Source organism: Perca flavescens, chromosome 24 (assembly GCF_004354835.1).
Source record: "Perca flavescens isolate YP-PL-M2 chromosome 24, PFLA_1.0, whole genome shotgun sequence".
Lineage (NCBI taxonomy): Eukaryota > Metazoa > Chordata > Actinopteri > Perciformes > Percidae > Perca > Perca flavescens.
Window position 1 is genome coordinate 13,767,524 of NC_041354.1, and position 27,285 is coordinate 13,794,808.

The 27,285-nt window shown below is 41.5% G+C and overlaps 1 protein-coding gene across 5 annotated transcripts in view; it reads left to right on the forward strand.

Annotated features, from left to right (window-relative positions):
- hecw2b (HECT, C2 and WW domain containing E3 ubiquitin protein ligase 2b) overlaps nt 1-27,285 on the forward strand; it is a 152,520-nt gene that overhangs the window by 74,367 nt on the left and 50,868 nt on the right. For all 5 annotated transcript variants that reach the window (XM_028572177.1, XM_028572179.1, XM_028572175.1 and 2 more), the window contains 6 exons: nt 3,959-4,109; nt 12,876-12,979; nt 13,149-13,273; nt 19,468-19,653; nt 26,769-26,921; nt 27,026-27,128. In XM_028572177.1, the coding sequence (XP_028427978.1) occupies nt 3,959-4,109; nt 12,876-12,979; nt 13,149-13,273; nt 19,468-19,653; nt 26,769-26,921; nt 27,026-27,128 (822 nt within the window). The remainder of the gene's footprint in view (nt 1-3,958; nt 4,110-12,875; nt 12,980-13,148; nt 13,274-19,467; nt 19,654-26,768; nt 26,922-27,025; nt 27,129-27,285) is intronic.

The following is a 27,285-nucleotide window of genomic DNA, read 5'->3' on the forward strand; positions in this document are numbered from 1 at the left end:
CTCCCTGGATGGCAGGCGAAGCGTGAGGAATGGACCCACTGCAACACTTCAGACCGCACGGACACAGGAACATAGAGCCGACCAGATGGCCCATCAGCTGGTCCCGGGTCAGATTCTTGAGCCGTCTTAACCAGAGATTCGATCTCCCAACGAACTGCAGCCACAACGCAGGTAGAGGGCAGGATGGACTCTGGTTCACTGGACTCTTCAGAGACGGAGAACTGGCGGGACAAAGCATCGGGTTTTACATTGCGAGAACCAGGACGGTAAGTAAGGGTAAAGTTAAACCTGCTGAAGAAGATAGACCATCTGGCTTGGCGGGAGTTGAGTCTCTTAGCAGACTGGATGAAGGCCAGATTCTTGTGGTCGGTCCACACCACAAAGGGCTGCTCCGTCCCATCCAGCCAATGTCTCCATTCCTCGAGTGCAAGCTTGACGGCCAGCAACTCACGGTTTCCCACGTCGTAGTGTCTCTCTGCAGGCGACAACTTTTTGGAAAAAAAAAGCACAGGGGTGGAGTTTGTGGTCTGTGAGGGAGCGTTGGGACAGAACCGCTCCAACACCAGAGTCTGAGGCATCCACTTCCACAACAAAAGGCAAAGTAGGATCTGGGTGAATGAGCACAGGGGAGGTGGAAAACAGATGTTTCAGGGTACACATGGCTGTATCGGCCTCAGGTGACCACACAAACGGAACTTTAGGGGAAGTGAGTTTGGTGAGGGGAGCTACCACCCTACTAAAGCCCCGGACGAATCTCCTGTAGAAATTAGCAAAACCCAGGAAACGTTGCAGCTGTTTGCGAGTCTGGGGAACGGGCCATTCAGTTACTGCCTTTATCTTTTCGGGGTCGGCCGACACTTGTCCTTTCTCTATGATGAACCCAAGGAAGGGAACTGACTCACAGTGGAATTCACACTTCTCAGCTTTAACAAAAAGTTTGTTTTCCAACAAACGTTGCAGGACGAGACGGACGTGTGAGACATGTTCTTCGAGGGACTTAGAGAAAATTAGAATATCGTCTAGATAGACGAAAACGAAACGATTTAACACATCTCTTAAAACATCATTAACCATAGCTTGGAATACTGCTGGTGCATTAGTGAGTCCAAAAGGCATTACCAGGTATTCAAAGTGTCCAAGTGGTGTATTGAAGGCGGTTTTCCACTCATCTCCATCCCGAATCCTGATGAGATGATAGGCATTGCGCAGGTCCAGTTTGGAGAAGACTGTGGCACCCTAGAGTGGTTCAAAAGCAGAATTGATTAGTGGTAAAGGGTATTTATTCTTCACCAGGATGTTGTTCAGTCCGCAAAAATCAATACAAGGGCGTAGAGTCTTATCCTTTTTGTCCACAGAGAAGAACCCAGCTCCCACCGGAGAAGATGATGGGCAAATGATACCTGCAGCCAGGGACTCTCCAATGTATTTTTCCGTGGCCTCTCTCTCGGGTCTGGACAAGTTGTAGAGTCTGCTAGTAGGCAAGGGGGCTCCTGGAAACAGCTCAATAGCGCAGTCATAAGGTCTATGGGGAGGAAGGGATAATGCTTTCTCCTTATTAAATACCTCCGCTAGGTCCAGATATTCTTTGGGGACTGATGACAGGTTGGGTAGTTTCTCTGTTGCCATTGGGGTTGTCACATTGGGAGGGATAGCAGAACCGAGACAAGTAGAGTGACAAAAACTGCTCCAACTGCTGATAGTTTTGTGTTGCCAGTCTATGTGGGGATTATGTAAACTGAGCCATGGAAAACCGAGAATGAGAGGGGAAGAGGAAGCTGACACTACTCTGAAGGTGATCTCCTCACGATGGTTACCGGAGAGAACGAGAGTAACTGGGATGGTTTGTTGTGTAACATTGGCTAGAAACTGACCGTCTACGGTCGTGACATTGATAGGAACTGGGAGTGATTCGAGGGGAATGTCTGCCTGTTTGGCCAGATTAACGTCAATGAAGTTATCCTCAGCCCCCGAGTCAATAAGAGCGGATAACGGTAGTGACAGAGTGCCCAATTGGAGAGTTGCAGGGAGTGACATACGAGGGGATGTGGGTGTAATTACAGGGCTGGGGCTCACTAGTGTACCCACTCTTACTAGCGAGCCACCTCTTTTGGGCGTACTGGACAGTTAGCGAGGAAGTGGGAGGTGTTACCGCAGTACAGGCACTCACCTGCCTGTCGACGGCGTAAACGTTCAGCCGGGGAAAGCCGAGCCCAGCCCAAGTGCATGGGTTCCTCTTCGTCTCTTGTTGCGGAAACTGGTGCGACCGAGAGCTCCCCACGGGGGGACAATGAACTGGGTCCGGGTGTCCTGGAAGTCCGAGTTGGGGCTGGTGCGAGTCCGCTCTTCTCCCGTATCCTGTTGTCAATCTTAATAGCCAAGGATACAAGACCGTACAAGTTACTGGTTTCATCGTGAAGAGCTAGCTCATCTTTTACCGAGTGATTTAAGCCATGTACAAAAACTCCCTGTAGTGCCTCATCATTCCATTTGGAATCCGCTGCATAAATCCAAAAATCAATTGAGTACTCAGCCACACTCCGTGTACCCTGTCTGAGCTCCAACAATCTCTTGGAAGCAGTACCGACATGATCTGGGTGGTCAAAAACATTGCTCAAACGTTTGGAAAAATCAGAAAAGGTTAGCCCGGAGAGATTTTGATGAGTATACATAGCTTCGGCCCAAATTAGTGCCTTGTCCCTGAGCAACCCAAGTGCATAGTGTACCTTTGATGATTCTGAGGCAAAAGACAGTGGCTTCTGGTGAAAAATGAGTCCGCATTGAAGCAGGAAACCTCGACACTTGTTCAAGTCCCCAGAGAACGGCTCTGGAGGAGTCACAGGGGGTTCCCGGGTGACTGGCGCAGGAATCATGGCTGGAGAAGCAGACTGAGAGGGAGGAGGTGGAGCACTAGGTAAACTAGGGAGAGACAGAACAGCAAGTTGAGATGACAGCTGAGTGACTTGACTGTATAATTGTTGGTTTGTCTCCAGTAATTTGTTAATCAACTGGTCGTGTTGGCCTAACAGAGCTCCTTGATTTTTCACAGCTCGAAAAATGCTGTGAATTCTCTGCAGGGTCCATGGCCAGTTCGTTCTGTTAGGGAACTTGTCTGACCCAGAACGCAGAGAAATCACACAGACAACGTAAGCAGTTTAAAAAGGTTTAATGTAGCAGAGTGTACTCAGAGAATCACTGTAGGTAGTGTCAGGGTGGTGAAACTCCTGGCTGGTCTGAGGCTTGTGGCAAGCCGACAGGGAAGAATCCAGGTCTTTATGGGACACGAGGGGAACAGGCAGAGACGAGAACATGGAGGGTTTCCCAAGTTGGAGACAGAGGCTGGATGGTGGGGCTTGAAGCAGGCAGGCAAAGCAGAGGAGGCAGCTGGAGAGAGACACAGGGTTAGTAGGAGCTCAGGGAACAGAGACAAAACCGGAGTAAAAGGCAAAACGGATTATACTGGATTTAGACTGAGAGCCAAGTTACCACATGGGTTGTAGATAACGAACTGGCGCCGACAAGGTGATCAGCCCGGGTTTAAGTATTGCAGGAGTGGATCATGAAGATGAGCTGCAGCTGTGAAAACCGGCAATGCAGCGTTGGATCGGCCACGCCCTTTGACCTACTTCCCTCTGGACACTACTCCAGCACTCCAGGTGGAAAAACACAGAACACAGACAAATGGGGAAAACAAAACCACCCAACTCAGGGTGGAGAGAGAGCAACCCATAACACCACTCAGTCAAAATAAACCTATTTAATTGGTCATAAAAAGGGAATTTTTAAAAGGGTTTCATTACTTGTCTTTTCATCGAGTGTACCCTTTACATTTCTGAAATTCGTACTATTACAAATGAGGTAACAGTTTGTTTAGATACCACACCCGTGCTTTACCTCTTGAGCAATGTCTTGCTATTGTGTGTGCTTTTTCTTCTGTCAATTTGTGTGTGTATGCTACCAGACTGGGAGGCTCGTATCGACAGCCACGGTCGGATCTTTTACGTGGACCACGTGAACAGAACCACAACTTGGCAGCGTCCCACTGCTCCCCCTGCCCCGCAGACTCTCCAGAGGTCCAACTCCATACAGCAGATGGAACAGCTGAACCGTAGGTCAGAAAACACAGACACACACAGATACTGTGGTCAGCCTCAATGTTTAAAGTGGACATATTATGCAAATAATGAGGTAAACGTATTTTAGACCCCATAAGTCCCCGAGCTAAAACGTTCAGATTTCCAACTGTTCTGAGTGCTCCGGTTTCAACAGTTTTTCCTACTCTCAGCTGAGTGTTACGCAACACTTAGCTGGCCTTCTCCGGGCCTTCTATGATTGGTCATTTGCTCCAGGTGGGCAGGACTGGTGTTTTTTTTTTGTTTAATTCTCCCCAATTCCGGGTCACATTACTCCTGAAACATTTTCAGTTATGCAGTATTTGGTTTAAAAGCCTTAATCTGTGGTTTTTGAATGTAGAAAGTGCCGCTATACTCTTATTAGTGCTCACTGTTAAATATAGTAGCTACATGCTAACGGCAGTAAACAATGTCATCTTGGCTGCCAATGTTGTTAATTTCTCCCCATTTTCAGGTCACATTACTGCTGAAACATGTCCGATTGGATAGTACTTGGTTCAGAAGCTTTTATCTGCGTTTTTTGACGGTAGAAAGGGCTGCTTCGTTCCATTACAATCTAACTAATTAAGTAGCTGCATGCTAACACCAGATAGCTGTAATCTTGGCGGCCAATGCTTGTCATTTCTCTCCATTTTTGGTTTGGTAACCTTTATTTGTGACTTTTCACGGTACAAATGTGGTGGAAGTTTTCCTTGAAGCAGCAGCGTTAGTGATATTCATGATAAAATCAAAACGAATAATGACCGTTTCAGAATTAATCCAAAGTTTGGTCTTTGAGTATTTATTTACATTTGCAAATGGAGAAAACTGTTTCAAAGGTAAACATCCAAACATCATATAGTGAAGACCTCTGTTAAGCCACCCCTCTAAATGTGTCTTTTAGCATGGCCATAGTTGAAGAGAGGACATCATTAACAGTCACACCATTGTCTCACCTTCCCCTCTGCTCTCTGTTCTTAACATTAGCCTAAACAACACTTTTATCTCAGGAGACAGAAACCTACGTAGTTCTCACTGTTGTAAACAGTCATCGGCCTTCTCCACTTCTATGTAAGCAAAAAGTCAACAATGTGAGGAGCTTCAAGCTAGTAAAACTAAATAACTCTCTAGGCTATAGTTCACGGTTGCCAACTATTTCACTTGGAGTCTTTTGAATCTACACATGAAGAAGCTAAATCTTGTGGCGTTATAACACAATCTTTAAACAAATGGTTAATATCATTAAACAAATGGTTAAAATAAAATTTGCCACCACAGTTCACCCTTTTGATTACAAAATAATCACAAAAATAAATTTTACTTTTAAAGATTCAACCCTATGGATATTCATTTCTATTTCTTACCTGTTAAATGGAAAGGTATGAAAAAAACCTCTTTTAAATAGTAGCGAGCGTTCACGTAAAAAAAAAATAATCAGTCTCACACAGTATCAGAGACGGTGTCCAAACATTATTATCATATTCAGAAAGACGGAATACGTCAGAAGGCTCAATCATTTTTACCATAAGAATGAAGAACTCTTTTTCTTGATCATTTTCAAAAAAACTAATCCGAAGACCAAACATAATCTGCTAAAAACCCTAGACCTGAATGTCACTGGTTAATGTCACATTAGACTACTGCCTTATAATTTGTGTAAAGAATGTGTTATGTATTTAAACATTAAAATAGTCTGGTGTGAAGTGTGAACATTTACTAATTTCATATCTACCCATACGGCAAAGTCAAATTTTCCATAAAGCTGATAATTAAATTATCCAATGCCATCAAATGCTTCCCCCCTTTGGTTATTTTAATATAAATCAATTGAAACACGCTCAGTGCAATTATCAAAGCTCTCACAGAGTGAAAGTTGAGAAGATTCTTGTTCTCTACAATTGTGAAGTATATTCTGCTGTCACTGTCAGAGAATGTGCTGTGGTTGTCAGAGAAGAGATCAGTATCACTGCTGTCTTCTGAAATGATTTTAAACAGCAGGCTACAATACCAATATGTAGCTTCTGGTTTTTCCTCCTTGGAAAAACTTCTTGTTTTTCTCCTCTCTCAATGTGTTGCAAACAGTGAGAAAAAACTCCAGTTTTCCGCAAATGATTTCAGAGATAGCACAGAAACGCCGTAGGTGACTCAGCAGAAGATCTGCTCGTCTCATGTTACAGGTTGTAGAAAAACCTGTCCTCTTCTCCTCCGGAACCTTTTGTAGTGATGCGTGTATCCAGGTGACTCTCCCTGGAACCTTTCACTGCCCTGTGTCACTGGAACGATCGCGATGGTCTCTTTCACCGTCTATCTGCCAATCCTTCCTCCTGAAGTTGTTATCACCACGGAATCCCCAGGCTTGACACCTGGATTCTCATGGCCAAAAGAGCAGAAGAAAATTCTCACGCAATAACCTACCCTAACCTATCATTTCCCTTATACTGCCGTGGAAGAAATAGGTGTTTTTTATTATGGGCCTCTCCCTACCTATGTATAAATAAAGAAAAAAAATCTTTAGAGCAAAATTCTTTGGAGCAAATCGGAACCAATAAAACAAAAACAATTACTATTACTATTGCACCCCCTTACACTACTGTGTCAATCAGGGGGTAGATGATCCTTTTGTTTACAGTTGAACTATCAATTTTGTCAATTTAGTTCTCAGCTAAGCAGATTTTTTCTTTAAATGTACAGTTGTTAACTATTCTAGCACTTTGGTTATTCACGGTCTTTTAAACTGGAGCTACAGTGATGTCACAACAAGTGTTTCAAACGTCTTTAGAAAAATCAACCTAATCTTTTTTTTTTTATTTAACACTTTTTATTTCCCTTGCTACTTTTCCCTTATTCTTTATTAAACCCCTTATTTATCATTGCTATACTATATCCCTCCTATTTGAGACATGACAAAGCTCATGACTCAAAAGCAATATAAATAATCTGTTTAATATTCTAATCCTTAACATTGTTCTAGGTTTTACAGCAAATCCTGTTTATCAGTAACCAAAGTTCAATGAATAATTTTTTTAGGGGAATTTTCACCTCAGTAAAGTTTTCAACGTCAACATCAACTAATGTAGTTAAAACAATTTGTGATATAGCAACTCAAAAACTCATTAGAGTACGACATGTAACGTACTGCTTTTAGGATTAAATCTCATTTAAACCTTCATTTATTCAATATCACCATTAAACTAAGACGAATTACCCAAAATACATTGTTTATGTCATTTTTTATCTCCAGTTTACAAACCAAAGTAACACTAATTACTATCTGCTAGTTCCGAGAATCATTACAAATTAAAGTTTTTAGCCTTCTAAAGCACACCTAATCGCGTGTACTTTGAACATCTATTTATCCAAATCGTTACCTGTTACGGGAAACATATCACATATTTTTTCTTTAAACCAAAATTTCACTTGTACTACTGTACTACTCATGTTTGGTTTTAGCTTGTGCCTTATCTGTGTGGTGTGTGTGTGTGTCTCCTCCTCTGGCTGTCCTCTGTCAAAGAAAGAAGGATCTCTCCAGGGTACATATAAACACACTGTTATTCTTTATGTAATTTATGGCATCATTAATTATCAACTCAATGTATTTCTGAAAGGTGTGTCAAGGTGTACAGCTTACCATCACCCAGAACTATAAAACAATATTTACTGTCTTTTCTACTGGAACACTGAGAAAAGAAAAATGTTATACGAAACAACAGAGAATCAAAACATTTAACATTCCCTGCAGAATGTTATGTTTAGCTGTGGGAAACATTAGGTGGTCGAGCATAGACCCACTGCATTTACTGCTTGAAGGTCCTGAATGAAACAAAATAAAAATGATTCTTCTTATTTATGTTACTTGAGAGAATAAGTGTACGTGTTGGAGAATCTAAACATGGAACTATAAACCCCATCCGTCAATAAAGAGTTAAAAACTTCTGTCGATTACTTCCTGTTTTAGCGTGTACTGATGTATTCTGGGGCCTGTAGTCCGAACGCAGCTTGATGACTACAGGTTGACAATTTGTCTATCAATCCACGTCACATTTGTGTGTTTTGCCCAGAGATAACGCTGTACCTGAGACAAAAGGTGGTGAAACATCAGTAGATAAAATGTCGTTTTTACCGTGTGAATATGCATCTATTGTAGTCACAGGTTCACTGAATATGTAAAACACTGTGAATACAAGGCCTACGCTGTCGTATAGGTTTTCTATATTCTCCTGTCGATGGAGACAAATAAAAACATTATCAGTAATGTCAGTCCAGTCAGTCAATTTTTACAAATAGTCACAAGGTGTCCTGGGTCTGTCTCCTCTTCTGTTGGAGACAAAGAAACATGAATGTGAGCTTTTGAGTTAGAATTTCTGAAAAACTAATAGTTTATCAGTCGAGGTGACAGCCACTGGACATGCGTATATGCCAGTAGACAAAAGAAAACTCATACTCGTCCTTTGATTTGTTAAAAAAAAACTTTTCAACGTAGTCTTCATCAGGGTCAAAAGGTGACAAAAGGAATGCATGTAATATTTGTGATTCCTTAAACTTAACTACAGGTGTCCCAATTTGTTACCGTAATCAGGAGATTAACAGACTGACATGGTACGTGTTACGTTAAAATTTGTAAACAAATACGTACTTTTAGGCTGCAACAAAAATATGTCAGCCAAAGAGTGATTTTTATCAAACCGCACAACTTTAAAGCCAGTGGGCAAAAGAATAAACATTCCTAAGACCCGTGGGTGAAAGAATGTCTTCAATTTCAAATAGACATTTTCAAATGCAATCTGCATAACAAATTTACAGGACACTCAGATGGAAGGGAGAAAGAAACAATGAACATTTTCCTTTCTTATCTAGTTCAGGATCCTAAGGATCTGAATATACTCAAATCATAAGAATGGTGAACTTCTCTGAGATAACCATTCTTCTAACCATTTCTCTAAGGGAAAAAAAAAACCCTAGTTTACCAGAGAGCTTCTGATATGAAGAACAAAACTTAACCAAACCCAAATTGTTGCTCCCGAATCAACTAAAAATCCAATTTTCTTCCCTTGTATAATTAACATCATGGTAGGCAATTTGTATACACACCAGACAAACACATTGAATACTTGGTCTATCATGTGGGGAGTGTTTGTAGCGTGCAAAAAGCATGTCTTCATTGCAAGCATGTGTATTTACGTGTATGTATGTATGAACAGTTTTTAGGGATCTGGAAGTCCCAGCATCGGGGAAGACTACAGAGACAGTTTCATATTTACGAACGCTTCAATAGCTTTGGCAGCAAAAGTCTTACAGTGACATCAGGAACGTGTACAGACATTCTAGGTGACCGGCTCAAGTAAAAATCTAATTGTTAACACTAAACTGAACAAGCTGCTATTCTGTTCGTTTTACATGAAAACAGCACTGCACCAAAAAACTTTTCATGAGGGATAAAAAGCAGATGCAGCCTTGAGTGATGTATTGGTTGTCAGGTTTCATGCAGTCAGAGGCAGGGCTGATTACAGACGCCGCCTTAGTGAGGTCATTTTAGCCACACTGTAATTAACGTGGTTACGTCAGTTGAACATTAGGAGAAATTCTCAATCCGTCAGGTGTTGAGGTTAAACCAATGTTAAAAGTGCACATTAAATCACTACCTAAACCAAATAAGTGGAACCTTCATACACCAAGAATTGTTTTTCCCATGTACAGGAGAGAGGAACAGAGAATTGTTCTCTTAATGTTTGATCTGTAACCCTAATTGACCAAATAGAATGACCAAATAATCTTCAGTGTCAAATCTATAGCTCTAATAATCAAATTATGTGAGTGGAACCCCTTTAACTTTACACTCAGTAGTAGGCATCTTCTTCTAGGTTTCAGAAGATAAGTAAGGGTTAATGGTTTAACTGAATAGATTATTTTTCAGAACTTTCTAACCTATCAATTGTCCCTAATAGCAAAAACAAAAACAGTGTATCAGTGCAAAGCATTTCTTCATTGCATGAAGCAAGTGTGTGTGTGTGGTAGCACTACCTTCCCCAGCTTTTGGACTTAGTCAAACAGAGGGACAAGTGTTGTTCTTTGTCGGAGGTGTTTTTTGCTTTTTCTTTGGGCATTTACATACCCAATGTCCAAAGTCCTTGCAGTACAAACACTGGTCTCGGTTGTAGGGCTCACCATTTTGCCCACGGTACCCGCCTCGGCCTCTCTCTGGCTCGACCACGTCCTTTGTGTGAGCAGCCTTTTTTTTCTTCGGGTCCGGGCTCTATATGTTGCCCACCAGCCTGTTGTAACATGCAGACAAACGCTTCAAACATGGTTTTCTCACGTACTCGTTGGTCTTTCCACCCGATGCAGGTGTGACTGATGCTGTTGGTCCTGTCCGATTGTTGAGTCCATGTCCTCTTCGTCCCTCCGTTTCTCCAGCTTGTCTTCCTGATTTTTAGAGAAAGCTCAGAAATAGGCTTTGGTTAGAACTGATGAGGTTATTGGTGCATGTGTGTTTGCATTCTTTCCCTAGATCACTGTTTTCTTAAAACATTCTTTGTTTTTCCTGTAGGCTACTCAGTAGCTTTAAATCCTGTGTCTTAATTATTGATTTTCCCATTAATTTTCTTTCTACTTCTTCTAAAATCTTGCTTTAACATTCTCAGTGTCTTTGTACACAAAGATCCGTTTCTCACCAGTTATGACAGACATCGCACACATTCCGGTCCATATTCATGAGTCATTTCACCCACTGTGGGTCCAGTTGCATCACTGGAACGGGAAATTTCGTTTCCCATAATTGATTCTTGGACTTTATAGTATACTATGTCTTGGTCGATGTGATCGTCACCACACCGCAAGGTTATTTGTTCGGGAAACTTGCGTGAAAACCCGTGTACAGCCCTGCGGACAAAATCAACTTAATAGTCAAATAACTCAACCTATTTAGTATGTTTTGCCTTGTTGCAGTCTGTCTCTAAATAATCAAGAGGCTCTCTTAGAGTAACGTTACAACCCAGACCGTCCTGCAGGTTGTCCTTAAAAGGTCCAGAACTCGTTTAGAGTTTAGACTATTTGTTTTTTGCTCTGGAAACTTGTATGAAAAACCCGGTGCGACCCTGCAGTCAAAAATCTCTTAAATAGTTAACTATTTTTTGTTTTGTTTTACTCTGCAGTCCGCCTCTTTAATCAAGAAACGTGCTATCAGTTTCGTAGATTAATTCTTTAGGCCTTGCCTACTGTTCTGCCAGTTCTCTTACTGGTCTTGTCCGTCAATCAATTGTCTTATCACCATATGAGAATTCAATCATAAATATGTCCGCCAAAAGATGTCATTCATAACCTCAGTTATATCTTTGTCCTAGCTAATGACCCAAAAAAAATACCCAGTTACTCACTTCCCAAAAGTCAGAATTAGTTTCATTTATTCTCTTTAGTTAAGAGAATGATTTCGCCAATTATTCATTACTTAATTCGTTTAGCAACGGTTGCTTGTTTAGAATGTTTTGAACAAACCTTGAATTCACAATCCAATTGTAATTAATCAATTTTATCTTACCGTGCTGCTTGAAATCTCGTCCTGTTCGTTTTTAACGGAGTGGAAAACAGTTAAGAGCGCTCCGCGGTCCTAACCCTCTTCTCTCTGAAAAACCTTTTTAAGGTTAGAGGTATGAGGCAGGTGATTTTTGATCCCTGGATAGCCAACCATCAGCGACCCAACGGAGCTCTTTTTCTCTGTTAACTCAACCGTCCTGCTAGACAACGCCAAATTGTGGTGGAAGTTTTCCTTGAAGCAGCAGCGTTAGTGATATTCATGATAAAATCAAAACGAATAACGACCGTTTCAGAATTAAACCAAAGTTTGGTCTTTGAGTATTTATTTACATTTGCAAATGGAGAAAACAGTTTCAAAGGTACACGCAGCACAACTGAAAATGTCTTTCTAACCTAAAATCTAAACATCCAAACATCATATAGTGAAGACCTCTGTTAAGCCACCCCTCTAAAGGTGTCTTTTAGCATGGCCATAGTTGAAGAGAGGACATCATTAACAGTCACACCATTGTCTCACCTTCCCCTCTGCTCTCTGTTCTTAACATTAGCCTAAACAACACTTTTATCTCAGGAGACAGAAACCTACGTAGTTCTCACTGTTGTAAACAGTCATCGGCCTTCTCCACTTCTATTTAAGCAAAAAGTCAACAATGTGAGGAGCTTCAAGCTAGTAAAACTAAATAACTCTCTAGGCTATAGTTCACGGTTGCCAACTATTTCACTTGGAGTCTTTTGAATCTACACATGAAGAAGCTAAATCTTGTGGCGTTATAAAACAATCTTTAAACAAATGGTTAATATCATTAAACAAATGGTTAAAATAAAATTTGCCACCACACAAAGTCCTGCTATATACTCCGTTGCAGTAGCTCTAGCAGCTACTAGTGAAACAAAGCTGGAGCGAGCGCAGCGGAGATTCCAGGAAACATGCTGGCAAATCAGAGCAGACTGGGTTTCCTCTGGAGTGGGGCTTAAAGAGACAGGCGCTCCAGCATACAGCTCAGCTCATACAGAGGGTGAATACAGGTGCAGCAGCCATGGGCAGTATGGGCAGAACATTAAAGCATGTAAACAAGTCCTAGTATAAACACAAAATACAAGTATGAACCTAAAAATGCCATACATCCCCTTTAAATACAAACAGCAAAGTTACATAAAATCGAATCTTCCACTTTTGTAATTATTTGATTACTTTAACTATCATCATAGTAATTAACACAAACATACACACTTTTCCAGATATCAGAGTATACGGAGGACGATAACCAATGACTGCAGACCAGAGGAGCAGCCAGCCAATGAACTGCTGGCTGATGAGACTGACATGCACCCTTCCATCCCAGGTAATTCTCTCACTGCACTGCAGTCTATAAAGCATGTCCAGGAGATCAGATTTTTTTTTTTTCAGACCCTGTGTGTGTGTGTGTGTGTGTGTGTGTGTGTGTGTGTGTGTGTGTTGTGTGTGTGTTGTGTGTGTGTGTGTGTGTGTGTGTGTGTGTGTGTGTGTTGCAGAGCTCCGTAGAGACAACAGTGTGGCTCAGTCCAGTTCCAGGTCTCGCCTAACCCTGCTGCTTCAGTCCACCAGCGTGAAGTTCCTCACCAGCCCTGACTTCTTCACTGTGCTGCATTCCAACCCTGTATGGACACTTGTTTTCTTCTCTTCTTTCTTTCAACCAATCAATTTCTATTTCCCCTACCTCCTTCTTAAAGGCCATACTCTGCTCTTTGTTTCAGGAAATTGCAAGGCATTTTCTTCAACTTCTGTTGACCACACACTCATTAAGGGACTGTACTAAAATTTTTTGGGAAAGCCCTTTTTCTTTTCTGATCCCAGACTTGTATATTTTTCAAGGTGCAATGTGTAATATATTTACTCTATTTAATCAAAAAATGACAACAATGTGTCATCAGATATTAAGGAAACATGCTGAGTTAAAATACTATGTTTACTGACAACAATTGTCAGAAATAATTATTTATTATTTTCTGACAGTATTTTCTCCTTTTGAAATTTCCGTTCCGTGATGGGATGTCTGTTTGTGCCTGTGTGTTGGTATCGGTTGGTATCAACTGCCTATTTGGAAGCCGGGCCGGATTGCCAGATATATCTGTAAAAACGCAAACTCAGCGCGCTAGCTGTAGTACGGCCATGTAAGCAGGAAACAAACAAACAGGATCTTCTACCTGCCCTAAAAAAACACTTTCTCTAGAGTTGACTAATTTCCTCCTAAACAGGTAAGCGTTGAGCTTCATTCATTTATATCACTGCTCTGTCTCTCGCATTAAATTTTATAGTGTACTCGAGTTAGTTACTAGCAAAAAAAATGCAGACACAGCTGGTGAAGTGATCCTGACTGGTGCTAACGCCACCATGCTAATACACGCTAACTGCCAATGTAGGATCCATGACGCGTTATTATGGAACCCACGCAACTTCTAGCCAAGACCACACTACTATTGGCCAGGCGTCCTATCCCCTGACCAATCGGCAATCCTAACCTTAACCAGTCAAGGTCAATGCCTAACCCCAACCAATCGAGCTGCTTCGTAGGGCGGGACTTGCCTTCATGTTACGTAGGATCCATAATAACGCATCCATGACATATGCCAGAAACCGCAAGTTTGACTTCCTCACAATGGAAACATGCAATTTAACTTTGGCAAAACACCCCGTAGCCTGAATTGTTGGATTAGGACAACGTGTTCCCTACAGGCAGACGTATATAAAATACTAGAGACCCATACTTGAGTAAAAGTACAAGTGCTCTATCAAAAAAGTGACTTGAGTAGAAGTTGAAGTGCTCTTTAAGCACAACACTTAAGTAGAAGTACTAAAGTATTCAACATTTTTTGTCCTTAAGTATTGCAAGTAGTTATTTTAAAATCTATTACTCAAGTACTGAAAGTAAAAGTACAAGTATTGCGTTATTTAGTTATTAAAGAAAGCAGTCAAAAGTTTGAATATCATATTGTTTATATTATTTCAAATGTTTAGCCTAAGGCTGTAGCCAAAGGAATTAACAAATATTAAATATATAAAAAATAACAAATATTAACAAATACTGAAATAAAAAAGTACAATTATCACACTGTGCAAGTAAAATGAACATCCTCTCCAGCACAGTAATGATTAAAGCCCCCAAAAAAGTATCACACACTAGCTAGTAAAATGTGTGATGTACAGGAAAGTTAGGAAGCTAGCAACACACAAACTAACAGCTTCACATCACAGGGTCAAACGGTTAACATTCAGTACTCACTGCAGACTGAAACAAGGAATAGCTTAATCTGCTGCAACAATGGTTAAATAGAAATAGTACAAACTTACATCGTCTCTGACTTCTGAACGGGCAACCATAGCGAAAAGAAACACGACGCGATCTCAGGAATTTAATAATAATTAGCGTACGTAACTAACGTACACACACTGTAATCTACACAGCACACAACAGTAGTGAGTAACTATGCAGCACATAAAAAATCTATCGGAGTAAAAGTATTTCATTCATTGAAAATATGTACTCAAGTAAAAGTGGAAGTAGGAGAAAAAAATAATACTCCAGTAGAGTACAGATACAGCCTTTTAGTACTTAAGTACAATAGTGAAGTAGTTCTACTTCGTTTTCAGCTCTGCCTACAGGTCGCTTTGCAATGTATGTAACGCTACGTTATGTTATTGTGGCTAACGTTACCATTGCCAGCTTCAAGGTTTTGATATGTTAGACAGTAATATGATTCCCACTTTCATACAAACTGGCATGCAACCATATTGTGTAACGTACTGACTGTACAGTGTATAGACAAGCTGTATAATGGGTCTGGAAGTAGTAGTACCGATAATCACCCCCCTGCCGAAATTGTTCCCCTTCTGTTCAGCGGGCGCAGCCGACAAACAGTGACTGTGCCCTGGGTACAGACGACCGTGAGATCACAGTCCTTTAAGCGGCTGTTGCAGTGACGTTAAGCCAAGAAAAGGTGTCTGTCAGTCCGTCACAAAACTCTGCAAGGTCGCGTTTTTTCGCACTGCTTGCTCTTGAGGGAATTACTGTAATTGTTTAAGTCAAGTCACCTTTAAGTCATGTGAGATTTGTTGTAAAAAACAACAAAATCAAATAGCTACGTAAAAAAATGTTGTGCACCACCATAAGATGTGTATTGCCAAATGCAGAGGAATTAATCAATAATTTCACTGTATCATGTTTTTAAGCTTTTTGTACTAATGGGCAGTGGCTCCGGGAGCCGTAATCCTGTATGCCCCATGGAATAAGGGTACTTTTTTTGTAGCTGTCCTTGCAGGGTCAGTAACAGTAATCCAGGGTTCTCTCTCCTCTGGTGCAATGTGCTGCCGAATGTCAGGTCTGACTCTCTTCAGGTTAGCACTGTTAAAATCCCCGTCTACGATAACGGATGTTATCCTGATGTTCAGCCTGGTGGTTAAAGGATCATGCCGACTTATTGGCACTTAAAGGGGTGATAGAATGCAAAACCGATTTTACCTTGTCATAGTTAAAAAATGACAGTTTGGTGGGTAAATAGGACATACATAGAACCTCAAAATCCCAATGACACCTATTTCCTCTGCAAATCTCACAATTTGAAGCTGCCTCTGAAAACGGGCAAATCCCAACAAGCCGCGTAGTTGACGTCAACTCGGTGGCTCCTCCTCATTTGGCTCTAGTCTCTCTCTTTGTCACGCCCCAACATTTACATAGGCTACACAACTGACCTGAGATCAGGTAGTCTTCTGAATCTAGGTCGCGCAGATCTCTGCTATTCCATTACAAAATTCACTTCTGAAACTTTTTTATGCGAGAAATCAACTATGTAAAGCTCAAATATCGGCTCTTTTACGAAAATGTATGGCTAATTGCAAATTTTGTCCGACTGTGTGTCGGAGTTCAGCGGCCGGTGCTACCTGGGTTGCTACATCGCCGCCCTGCCTGTCAGACACCGGCCTGCTGTGAGCTAGATTGAGCTCCGTCACGGCTGGCACTCCGCGGTGCTCTATACCCACACAAACTCAAACTTTTTGGGTGACTGGACTACCAAACGTTGCTGCCCTGACAGAGCTCCAGGGCCTGCAGCTCCCTCCCCTCTTCCTGCTAAATGGCCGGTGTGTGACTGAGAGCACGGTCAGCAAGCTTGTTACGCCCGAAATCTCTTACCGCAGGTTCCAGTTAATCTTACAATGGATATGTGTGTTGAGTTATTTAAACACAATCGGGGAAATAAACGCCTCTTGTCCGCAAGTCTCATTGATAGAGCCCGCGGTGAGCTGGAGTCCATCAATGAGAGCTAGCTAGCCTCCTCCTAACGAGACCTCTGAAATCCACAAAAATGCATTAAATTGAAATCGGACAAGTGTTAGCTAAGCTTTGTAAGACCTTGGGAAACCTGTAATATTAGTGCCGTGACGAAATTCAAACTGTAATTAAAGCTGCGAGCAGCGATGGACGGGACCTCGCGCCTCTGCGCGCGTTGGGGTTACCGGCGGATACCGATCCTTGCGACCATCCATTCGCGCGGCACTCAGACGCCGCAAATCGTCATCAATGAAAAGGGAATTCCCTGCCGAGTTCAATGATACCTCACTCAAGACTAGTCATACTGTTCATTAGCTGTGAAAAAGGGGCGTGCATAAAGCTTAGGGGGCGGGTCAAACCATAACCAATGAAGAAGGAAGTCTCTCCTGAGTTCAGTGATACCTCACACAAGGGTATACCTTAGATGGGTCAGCATTTATGAAAGGGGCGGGGCTTGAACATAGGAGGTGGGCAAAACCATCACCAATGAAGAATGAAATCTCTACTGAGTTCTATGATACCTCACAAAAGGGAATACCTTAAACGGTTCAAATGTTATGAAAGGGGGCGTGGCTTAAGCATAGGGGGCGGGTCAAACCATCACCAATTAAAAAGGAAGTCTGTGCTGAGTTCAATGATACCTCACACAAGGGTCTGAATCAAACGGGTCATTAGTTATAAAAGGGGGCATGGCTAAAGCTTAGGGGGCGGGCCAAACCATCACCAATGAAGAATGAAGTCTCTGCTGAGTTCAATGACACCTCACACAGGACTCTACCTTAAACGGTTCAAATGTTATGAAAGGGGGCGTGGCCTGAGTAAGTGGGCGTGGTCATATTATAGGGGGCGGCTCAGTATCACATGTAGACCACACATTCTAAGTTTCATGTAAATCGGATGATGTTTGTCATATAAGGCAGATTTCCTGATGCCAGCGGGGGGCGCTATGACCAAAAGTCAATTTTGGCCTGTAGATGTCCTCAGGCCTGGACCCTTGTCCATCGTGAGAAATTTCGGGCAGATACGACAACGTACACTCAAGTTACAACAACTTCTTTGTCCATCGCTAAACACTAAAAATGGCCGCCACGCCCACACTGTCCGACGAAAAGTTTATTCTTTTAATAACTTTTCATTGTTAAGGTGTTGGGATGGTACAGACCAAGTTTGAAGTCCATCGGATGAAATCTGTTGGAGGAGTTTGTTAAAGTATAGCACCTTGACTTTTAGGCCTACTTCCTGTTGCCACTAGGGGGCGCTATGACTTTAAGTAAATATCGGCCTTTATTTGTCCTCAGGGTTGGACTCTTATGAATCGTGAAAAGTTTTGAGGTAATCGGACAACGTACACTCGAGTTACACCCACTTCCTGTTTCGGCTGCGAAATGCACAAAATGGCTCAACTCTTGTTCTGTCCATGTGGTGAACGAAGAGGTGATCCGCTGGTTGAGTTGCATGGTCTGATATCTGCATGTCTCAACTTTCTGTCAAACCATGCAAAGTGCAGTACGATCGTTACAGTGCATGGGAATAATAAACCCATTAGATACATTGAAGTTATCAACCTAAACATCAATTTACTTTTAGAAAATTGATATACTGGGTGAAGTACTTTGTACGTTGAACCTACCCGATCAAAAGTATACAGCTTCTCTGATCGGGGAGGGAAGTAACACGAGACTACACGCAGCAGATCTGTAGTACACCATACGGCCAAAGGCTCCATTCTCAACTATTAAACAAGGGTATTCATTTTTGGCAAAAATCATATATAACAATACACTACATTTTTAACTCTTACACTTCACCTTTCTGAGAATATAGTTCCCAGTTTGTATATGGTTAGAAGATGACTTTGTCTCATATGATCTTATTATTTGTACACCCTGTGACTATACAAATCACAACATGTAAATAGGAACATGTTGCCATTATTTTGTCACTTATTCAGGGCAGTAGGCTAGTTGGAACCGTTTACCTCTCTGTGCTAGGCTTAGCTAGCGCTGGGGGCGTCAGACAGAGTTACAACACACACGGAGATGAGAAGGGTATGTATTGACTTGTCTAACTCTGGGGGTTACTGTGAATAAGCTTAAGTCCCAATAAGTCAGCGTGTTCCTTTAAAAGATAAAAGATCTGGAAGAAATGGGTAAAAAATTAGACTGCCTCTGCCCAAAGGTAACAAACAGCACCTTTAAGATACTTAAGAGTTAGCATGCTAACATTTGCTAATTATCACTAAACACAAATTATAATTTGTGAGTCAATTACTAACTCCTCGAACTGAAAAGATTCAGCCCCCGTCCCCACACAATCTTTGACTCATAAAAATGGAAGCCCAAACATAAAAATGGTAAATGGATAGTAATTACATAGCATCACAGTGGGACAACTTCACCTAACAAAACTTTTCACCTTTCTTTGGTCGATTTTTCCTCTCTTCTTTCTGTCTTTTCTCCTTTCTCTCCTTTTCTCTCCTTTTCTCTCCTTTTCTCTCCCTTCCTCTCCTGCTTCTCTTGCATGCCTAGAGTGCCTACCGTATGTTCACCACCAACACGTGTCTGAAGCATATGATCAGTAAGGTTCGTCGGGATGCTCACCACTTTGAGCGCTACCAGCACAACAGGGATCTGGTGGCCTTCCTCAACATGTTCGCCAACATACAGGTGGAGCTGCCGAGAGGCTGGGAGATGAAGCACGACCACACCGGCAAGGTGGGGACTGCATCACTAACAATCAGTGTGTCTCAAAGTTTCATATTCTATTAACCTAGGAAGGTTTTAGGGGTTTTGGATACAGTAGAATGTATTGTTTTCAGTTCAAAACGTTGTAGACTTGTGCAAACACATGCTCAACATTCAACATTTATTTTTGTTAATTATGTATTTATTTATTTATTTAGTTGGAAAAGCTTCTAAATATGATTGTGGGAAAAATACATTTTCTGCCACAAAATATGTTCACGGGCATGAAATATTATGCCATGTTCATTTTTGGGCTTGTAGTGTCATATTCCACAGAATGCATACTGGCACAATATTACCATGTTATTATATTAACATGGTAATATCGTTACCATGTTAATTTGTATAAAGGGTATATTTTGTACATTTAATGCCATACAACGCTGGAAGCAGAGTGGGCCAAAGCAGCTTGGAAGACATTCTCCAGAGCAGTGGGGAGTGGGGAGTGAGGAAGGACAGTAAGACTCAATGGCAGCGGGTCAGCGGACACCAAGTCCGCTGTTGGGCTCATTTTCTGTAATAAATGCAGCATTAAAGCACAGTGGAACCAGCAAGCCAGCCAATCAGCGAAACAACTGGCTAGTTAGTTAAATCCACCATGCCCTCACACCACACCGGTCACAAACAAGCCAAAGAAAGTCATTTATCTGGGGATAGCACTGTGCTTTGTGTGGATGAAGCATTAAGTTGTTAAATTTGACTTACTTATTGGCTGGCTCTCTGTCTCATAACATTACTACTCCACTGCTCGTTTGGCCATTACTGCAAAACCTCACCTCCGCGACTTTCTGCAAGTCGATTAATGAGGAAGTTAATATGGAAGTTAGTCCGTTGCCATGGCAACACTAGACATAAAAATGGCTCCTGCTCTGACCATTCTGCTATCTTGATTTAAATGGGAATGGCCTTTCTATACTTTTTATTTTTTATGGCCACAATACTTAAAGTCCCCCTCCTTCATTGTGATGTTTGAGCTTCCCTTTGCAGAATGATGTACAGTACAGGCCAAAAGTTTGGACACACCTTCTCATTCAATGCGTTTTCTTTATTTTCATGACTATTTACATTGTAGATTCTCACTGAAGGCATCAAAACTATGAATGAACACATATGGAATTTTGTACTTAACAAAAAAGTGTGAAATAACTGAAAACATGTCTTATATTTTAGATTCCTCAAAGTAGCCACCCTTTGCTTTTTTATAGCGCTGCAAACCCTTGGTGTTCTCTCAATGAGCTTCATGAGGTAGTCACCTGAAATGGTTTTCACTTCACAGGTGTGCCTTGTCATGGTTAATTAGTGGAATTTTTTTCCCTTATTAATGGGGTTGTGTTGTGCAGAAGTCAGGTTGATACACAGCCGACAGCCCTATCGGACAACTGTTAGAATTCATATTATGGTAAGAACCAATCAGCTAAGTAAAGAGAAACGAGTGGCCATCATTACTTTAACAAATGAAGGTCAGTCAGTCCGGAAAATTGCGAAAACTTTGAATGTGTCCCCAAGTGCAGTCGCAAAAACCATCCTACAACGAAACTGGCTCACATGAGGACCGCCCCAGGAAAGGAAGACCAAGAGTTACTTCTGCTGCTGAGGATAAGTTCATCCGAGTAACCAGCCTCAGAAATTGCAAGTTAACAGCAGCTCAGATTAGAGACCAGATGAATGCCACACAGAGTTCTAGCAGCAGACACATCTCTAGAACAACTGTTAAGTGGAGACTGCGCAAATCAGGCCTTCATGGTAAAGTAGCTGCTAGGAAACCACTGCTAAGGAGAGGCAACAAGCAGAAGAGATTTGTTTGGGCCGAGAAACACAAGGAATGGACATTAGACCAGTGGAAATCTTTGCTTTGGTCTGATGAGTCCAAATTTGAGATCTTTGGTTCCAACCGCTGTGTCTTTGTGCGACGCAGAAAAGGTGAACGGATGGATTCTACATGCCTGGTTCCCACTGTGAAGCATGGAGGAGGAGGTGTGATGGTGTGGGGGTGCTTTACTGGTGACACTGTTGGGGATTTATTCAAAATTGAAGGCATACTGAACCAGCATGGCTACCACAGCATGCTGCAGCAACATGCCATCCCATCCGGTTTTCCGTTTAGTTGGACCATCATTTATTTTTCAACAGGACAATGACCCCAAACACACCTCCAGGCTGTGTAAGGGCTATTTGACCAAGAAGGAGAGTGATGGAGTGCTGCACCAGATGACCTGGCCTCCACAGTCACCGGACCTGAACCCAATCGAGATGGTTTGGGGTGACCTGGACCGCAGAGTGAAGGCAAAAGGGCCAACAAGTGCTAAGCATCTCTGGGAACTCCTTCAAAAGGAGGAAAACCATTTCAGGTGATTACCTCTTGAAGCTCATCAAGAGAATGCCAAGAGTGTTCAAAGCAGTAATCAGAGCAAAGGGTGGCTACTTTGAAGAAACTAGAATATAAGACATGTTTTCAGTTATTTCACACTTTTTTGTTAAGTACATAATTCCACGTGTTCATTCATAGTTTTGATGCCTTCAGTGAGAATCTACAATGTAAATAGTCATGAAAATAAAGGAAACGCATTGAATGAAAAGGTGTGTCCAAACTTTTGGCCTGTACTATTATGTGCAGAGTCTGTTTCTACCTTTGTCTGCTGGAATGGAAGTTTCTCTGAGCTCACCTTAAATCTCAGTTTAACACCTGGGGCCTTTCTCATTTCCCAAATTTTTACCTCTTCGACTCCTCAATCCTAAATCCTTCGGCTGTGATCCGGAAATCATTCTCAGCGCACCATGTTAAAGGACATCCCAATTCCTAAATTGCACATCGAGGAGCGAGCATCGAGGAGGCTCCTCGGAGGAGTTATAATTGAGGATACACCGATGTATCCTCTGTGGACGTAATTTCACCCGTGGCATGTAAACAAAGGGGCATGACAGAGCGAGAAGAAGAGAGAGAGTGAGAGAAGTTAGTTATATCCGCAGCCCCTGTTGTTAGTCTACCGTTTACTTTAAAGATTAGAGAGGCTGCTTGTAAATGTTTCCAAGCGCGCAGTCACTGCAGCTTATAACGTCAGACATTTAAGTGTAGGCCTAGTTATAAACTTGATAGAGGAAACAGAACTAGACCTTTAGCTTCTGAAATAATCATAATACATTTAAGCTGCTGTTTCTCGAGCGTCTCTCAGTCAGCAGCTCTGCTATGTTCACATTTTAGAGAACGTTCATTATATTTTCATGGTGAAATGGGTATTATTTTACCCATCCGTTATTAATCAGAAGTGGATCACTTTCTCGTAGACTTCTACAAAACCAACCTCCTTTTGCAACCGCACGTGTCACCCTATGCTGGAATTCAGATAGAATGCAGGTTTAAGGCACTTCCGCATTTGCAGTACTTCGCCGAAACGGATGCATTGTCCATTAATATTATACAGTCTATGGTTCACGCAGAAACAGCATACATGTACAACATGGTAGGGGGCTGAGGGAGACAATATACAAGACTTTCTGGAAAAGTTTATCAAGTCTCTCCCAGAAGTTCCCCTCGCTATACAGCGCTGCCACCGGTCCCTCGGGCCCAAACCACCGCAAGGTTCCAATCCAAGATCGATGGTCGTCGTTCCAGGAGAATAAAATTAAAGAGCTGGTGCTTCGCTCCGCTTGGGAGAAGTGTTTTTTGAGCAAGACTACCTAACAGAAATACTATCAAAAAGGAAGGCTTACTTCACCATCAGAAAGTCACTTAAAGAAAAGGGGCTCTGGTGCCAGACGCTTCACCTAGCAAAAATAAGTGTTTTTCGACACTGGTCCAATTAGCTACAACAGCGCACCAGAGGCGTCGGACAACCTTGAAGAAGAGGGGTTAATCGCGGACGTCCCTGGAGTTGAGGCCCCCGCTGGCGGTACATTCTCGGCGAGACTGAGACAACATCCCTGGGAAATAGTAGGTGGAACATCACGCCGGTACTGAGGCATGCTGCCTGAAGGCATCCAGGATAAGCTTAAGGGGTTCCAACGTGGGGAATACACTAACGTTATGTAAGAACTTTTCTGCATAACAACTGACTGCATAATTTAATGCAAGAAACCCATCTCTCAAATAATGAACATGAATTATTATAAATTATGTGTAAAAACTCATATTACTCATCTTTTGAAGGGGGGAGTGCTGGGGGGTAGCAATACTAATCTCTAACAAGTAAACTTCCAGTTTTCTTCACAAATTAACGATAAGAAGGACGCTACTTACTGGTCAGAGGCTTTATCGACCATAAAGAAGTTACACTATTGAATGTCTACAGACCACCAGGAAGTGATAAACAGTTCATCAAGAGGGTTTTCAATATGATATCTACAGAAGCATCAGGTGTGTTAATATCTTGGGGGACTGGAATGTCCATCTACATCCTCAAGTAGAACTAACAAGTTAAAATTGGAAGCATTGAATTGTTAAAAAAAACTGCTTAAAGAATTGATAGAATGATAGATACTGTATATGGATAGAATTACAACCACTTGATAAGAGTTTTACCTTATTTTCCCATCCTCACTCTGTGTACTCAAGACTTGAGGTGCTCTAAGTGATGTGACGCGTTTTTTAGGCTACAACATTTTTTGTCACATACAGCAAATATCTCCTCACTATCCTTTAGCTGCCTGTCCCCTGAACACACTGTAAAAAAATGCGGTCTCTGTAGACAGCCCAGACTCCACAAACAACAACAAAAACAAACTACGCCATCCTGCCCCAAAAACCATAACAAACACAAGAAGGAGTTGGTTGAGTCATGAATACGCATTGTGGAAGTAGCCTACGTGCTAACGCTGCTGCAGTGATGGCTCAACGAGCTACTTCTTGTCTGTTATTGGCTGGAACACTGTTTGTTATGGTTCGTGGGGCAGGTTGGCACAGTTTGTTTTTGTTGCCGTTTGTGGAGTCTTCAGAGACCGCGTTTTTTTTACAGTGTGTTCAGGGGACAGGCAGCTAGTGGAAAAATGTTGTAGCCTAAAATACGCGTCACATCACTTAGAGCACCTTTAAGGGATTAATAGGATTATAAACTGCAACATAGGAGTTAGGGACATTTCCGACCATGCAGGGGTTTATTTAACAGCACACAGACTTTTTGGAGACTTAACACTAGTCTTCTGAATCGCCCTCAATGTCAAGATTAATAGAAAGAGAATTTTAAGACTATATGGTTCATAATAATAATGGAGCAGTCTCCCAGCACTTTATGGGATGCTGCCAAGGCTGTAATGAGAGGTAAACTTATAAAGTGGTCAGCTCAGAAGATAAGAGAAGCAAATTAAGGATTTGATCAAAGTTAAAATCTTGGGAGAGTAAACATATGGAGTTCAATAACATTGATGTTTTAAATCAGATTAAGGATACAAAACAAACTCTAAATAACCTATATGAAAATCAAGTAGAGAATAGAGCTAAACTAATTAAACAGAATTACTATGAGAATTAGATTTCAGACACAACTACCACCTAAGGATAAGGGTGGAATGGCTTTACCCTGCTTGGAGGATTATTACAGAGCAGCACAATTGCAGTTTCTGGTCTGTTGGTGTGATGACATGTGAGGCAAAATGGAAGGATTTAGAACAAAGTCAAATAAACATACCTCTCCAATCATTACTGGGAGATAAAGCCATCCAAAATAAATATCTGGAAAAATTGTCTATCTGGACCGCAGTCCAGATAAATATCTGGAGTAAAGAAATTAAAGACCAGAAACTTAAAATAAATACACGAATATTGCGCTGGGTGGCATTCAACACAGAATTCATACCAGCTAGATTGGACGATAGATTTAAATATTGGACAACAAGAAGTAGGCCTATCACTTCATACTTCATACTACATTTGGTAACACTTTACTTGAAGTTTTCTACATAAGAGTGACATGACACTGTCATGAACACAGTCATGACACATGAACCCTAACCATAACCATAACTTGTCATGACAAAACCAAATGACACTTAAAAAAAAGTGTTATGTCATAAACGTTTATGACTTGTTTATAATGTTTTATGAAACGTTCATGACAGTGTCATGTCACTCTTGTGTAGAAAACTTCAAGTAAAGTGTAACCCTACATTCTCTAATTCAGATTAAGATACCTTTCAGCAACTCTCAGAAACTTACAATTTAGGGAAACAAGATTTCTTCAGATATCTTCCAATTGAGATATTTTGATAAAACAAAGAAGGGAATGAGTTTAGGATATTTATTGATGCATATATATATAAAGGCAACACTAACAGGAAGCTGATTTCCAGAATATATAAATGTTTACAACTGGAAAGGGGTCTCTCCACAATGTATGTTAAATTAAGGTGGGAGAAGGAAGCTAACATAAGGTTACCTGAAGACAACTGGTCAATCAAACGTATGTAAGACACGGTCTACCACCTCAAGCTCAGACCTGTGGAGGGAATGTGTCTGAAAAAATACTTTAAGGTTCTTTTTAACCCCCAAAATAAAGAAGTCACAAAGCAACAAGCCTGAACATGGTAGGTATTGGAAACTGTGTGGTGATATGTCTGCTGGTCATTTTCATATATTTTGGGAATGTCCTCATATTTCTGCTTACTGGCTCAAGATCAGAACAGAGATCAAATCAATAGTCAACAGCTTGATTTCAATTTCAGTATTTTGTGTTTAGGAAACATACCAACGGAACTAAAAATTAACAGAAAAGACTTCAGCCTGAATGAGTGGAAGAAAACACTTAGGCTCTTTATGATTTAAAAGGACAATCATGGGAACAAAGGACCCATATACCTTGATACTGCAGTGTAACCTGGTTTTCTTTTATTTCTCTTTTTTCATGATGTCAAGCATTTCACATAACCTATTATTGTCTGATGTCCTCTGTTTTGTCTGTTTTGTTATTGTAATTGTAATAAAATAAAAATACAGTATAAAAAAAAGATACTGAGGGGATCTTTAAATATTTTGTGAAACAACATGTCACAGTATAAATACTTTTAAAAAACTTTGCAAAGAGTGCAAATTTGCAAAGAAATAAGTGTCAACTGTAGAATTAACACTTGACTGTCTCTTTTTGTGTGTACATATGCAGCCTTTCTTCGTGGATCATAATTGCCGCGCCACATCTTTCATTGACCCCCGGCTGCCTCTCCAGAGCACTCGGGCCCCGAGCCTCCTAGCTCACCACCAACACCTAACTCGCCAACGCAGCCACAGTGCCGGGGAGGTCAGCCCACGACGATTGGTAAGACACAGGTGATTTATGTATCTCAGCTAGGTATGTAGGTGAGATACCTAAGGTAGCCCGCTGTAACATGAAAAATGTAACATTCTTCCCCCTCTTTGTAGGTGGGTGAAGACCCTCGTCAAGCCGGCCCACCCGTCTTGCCACGGCCTTCCAGCACCTTCACCTCTGCCAACAGGGGGCATTGCCAAGACGTTGTGCCAGTGGGTCAGTACAAACGCACACAACCCTTCAGAAATGATCAAATATGAACTATGTATATGTGTGGTGGAATTTCCAGCTTATGAACTCATGCTATATAAGTTGGACAGACAACGAGACAGGTCTTATTCAGGTCAGTGTCCAACATAACATCATAACCTTT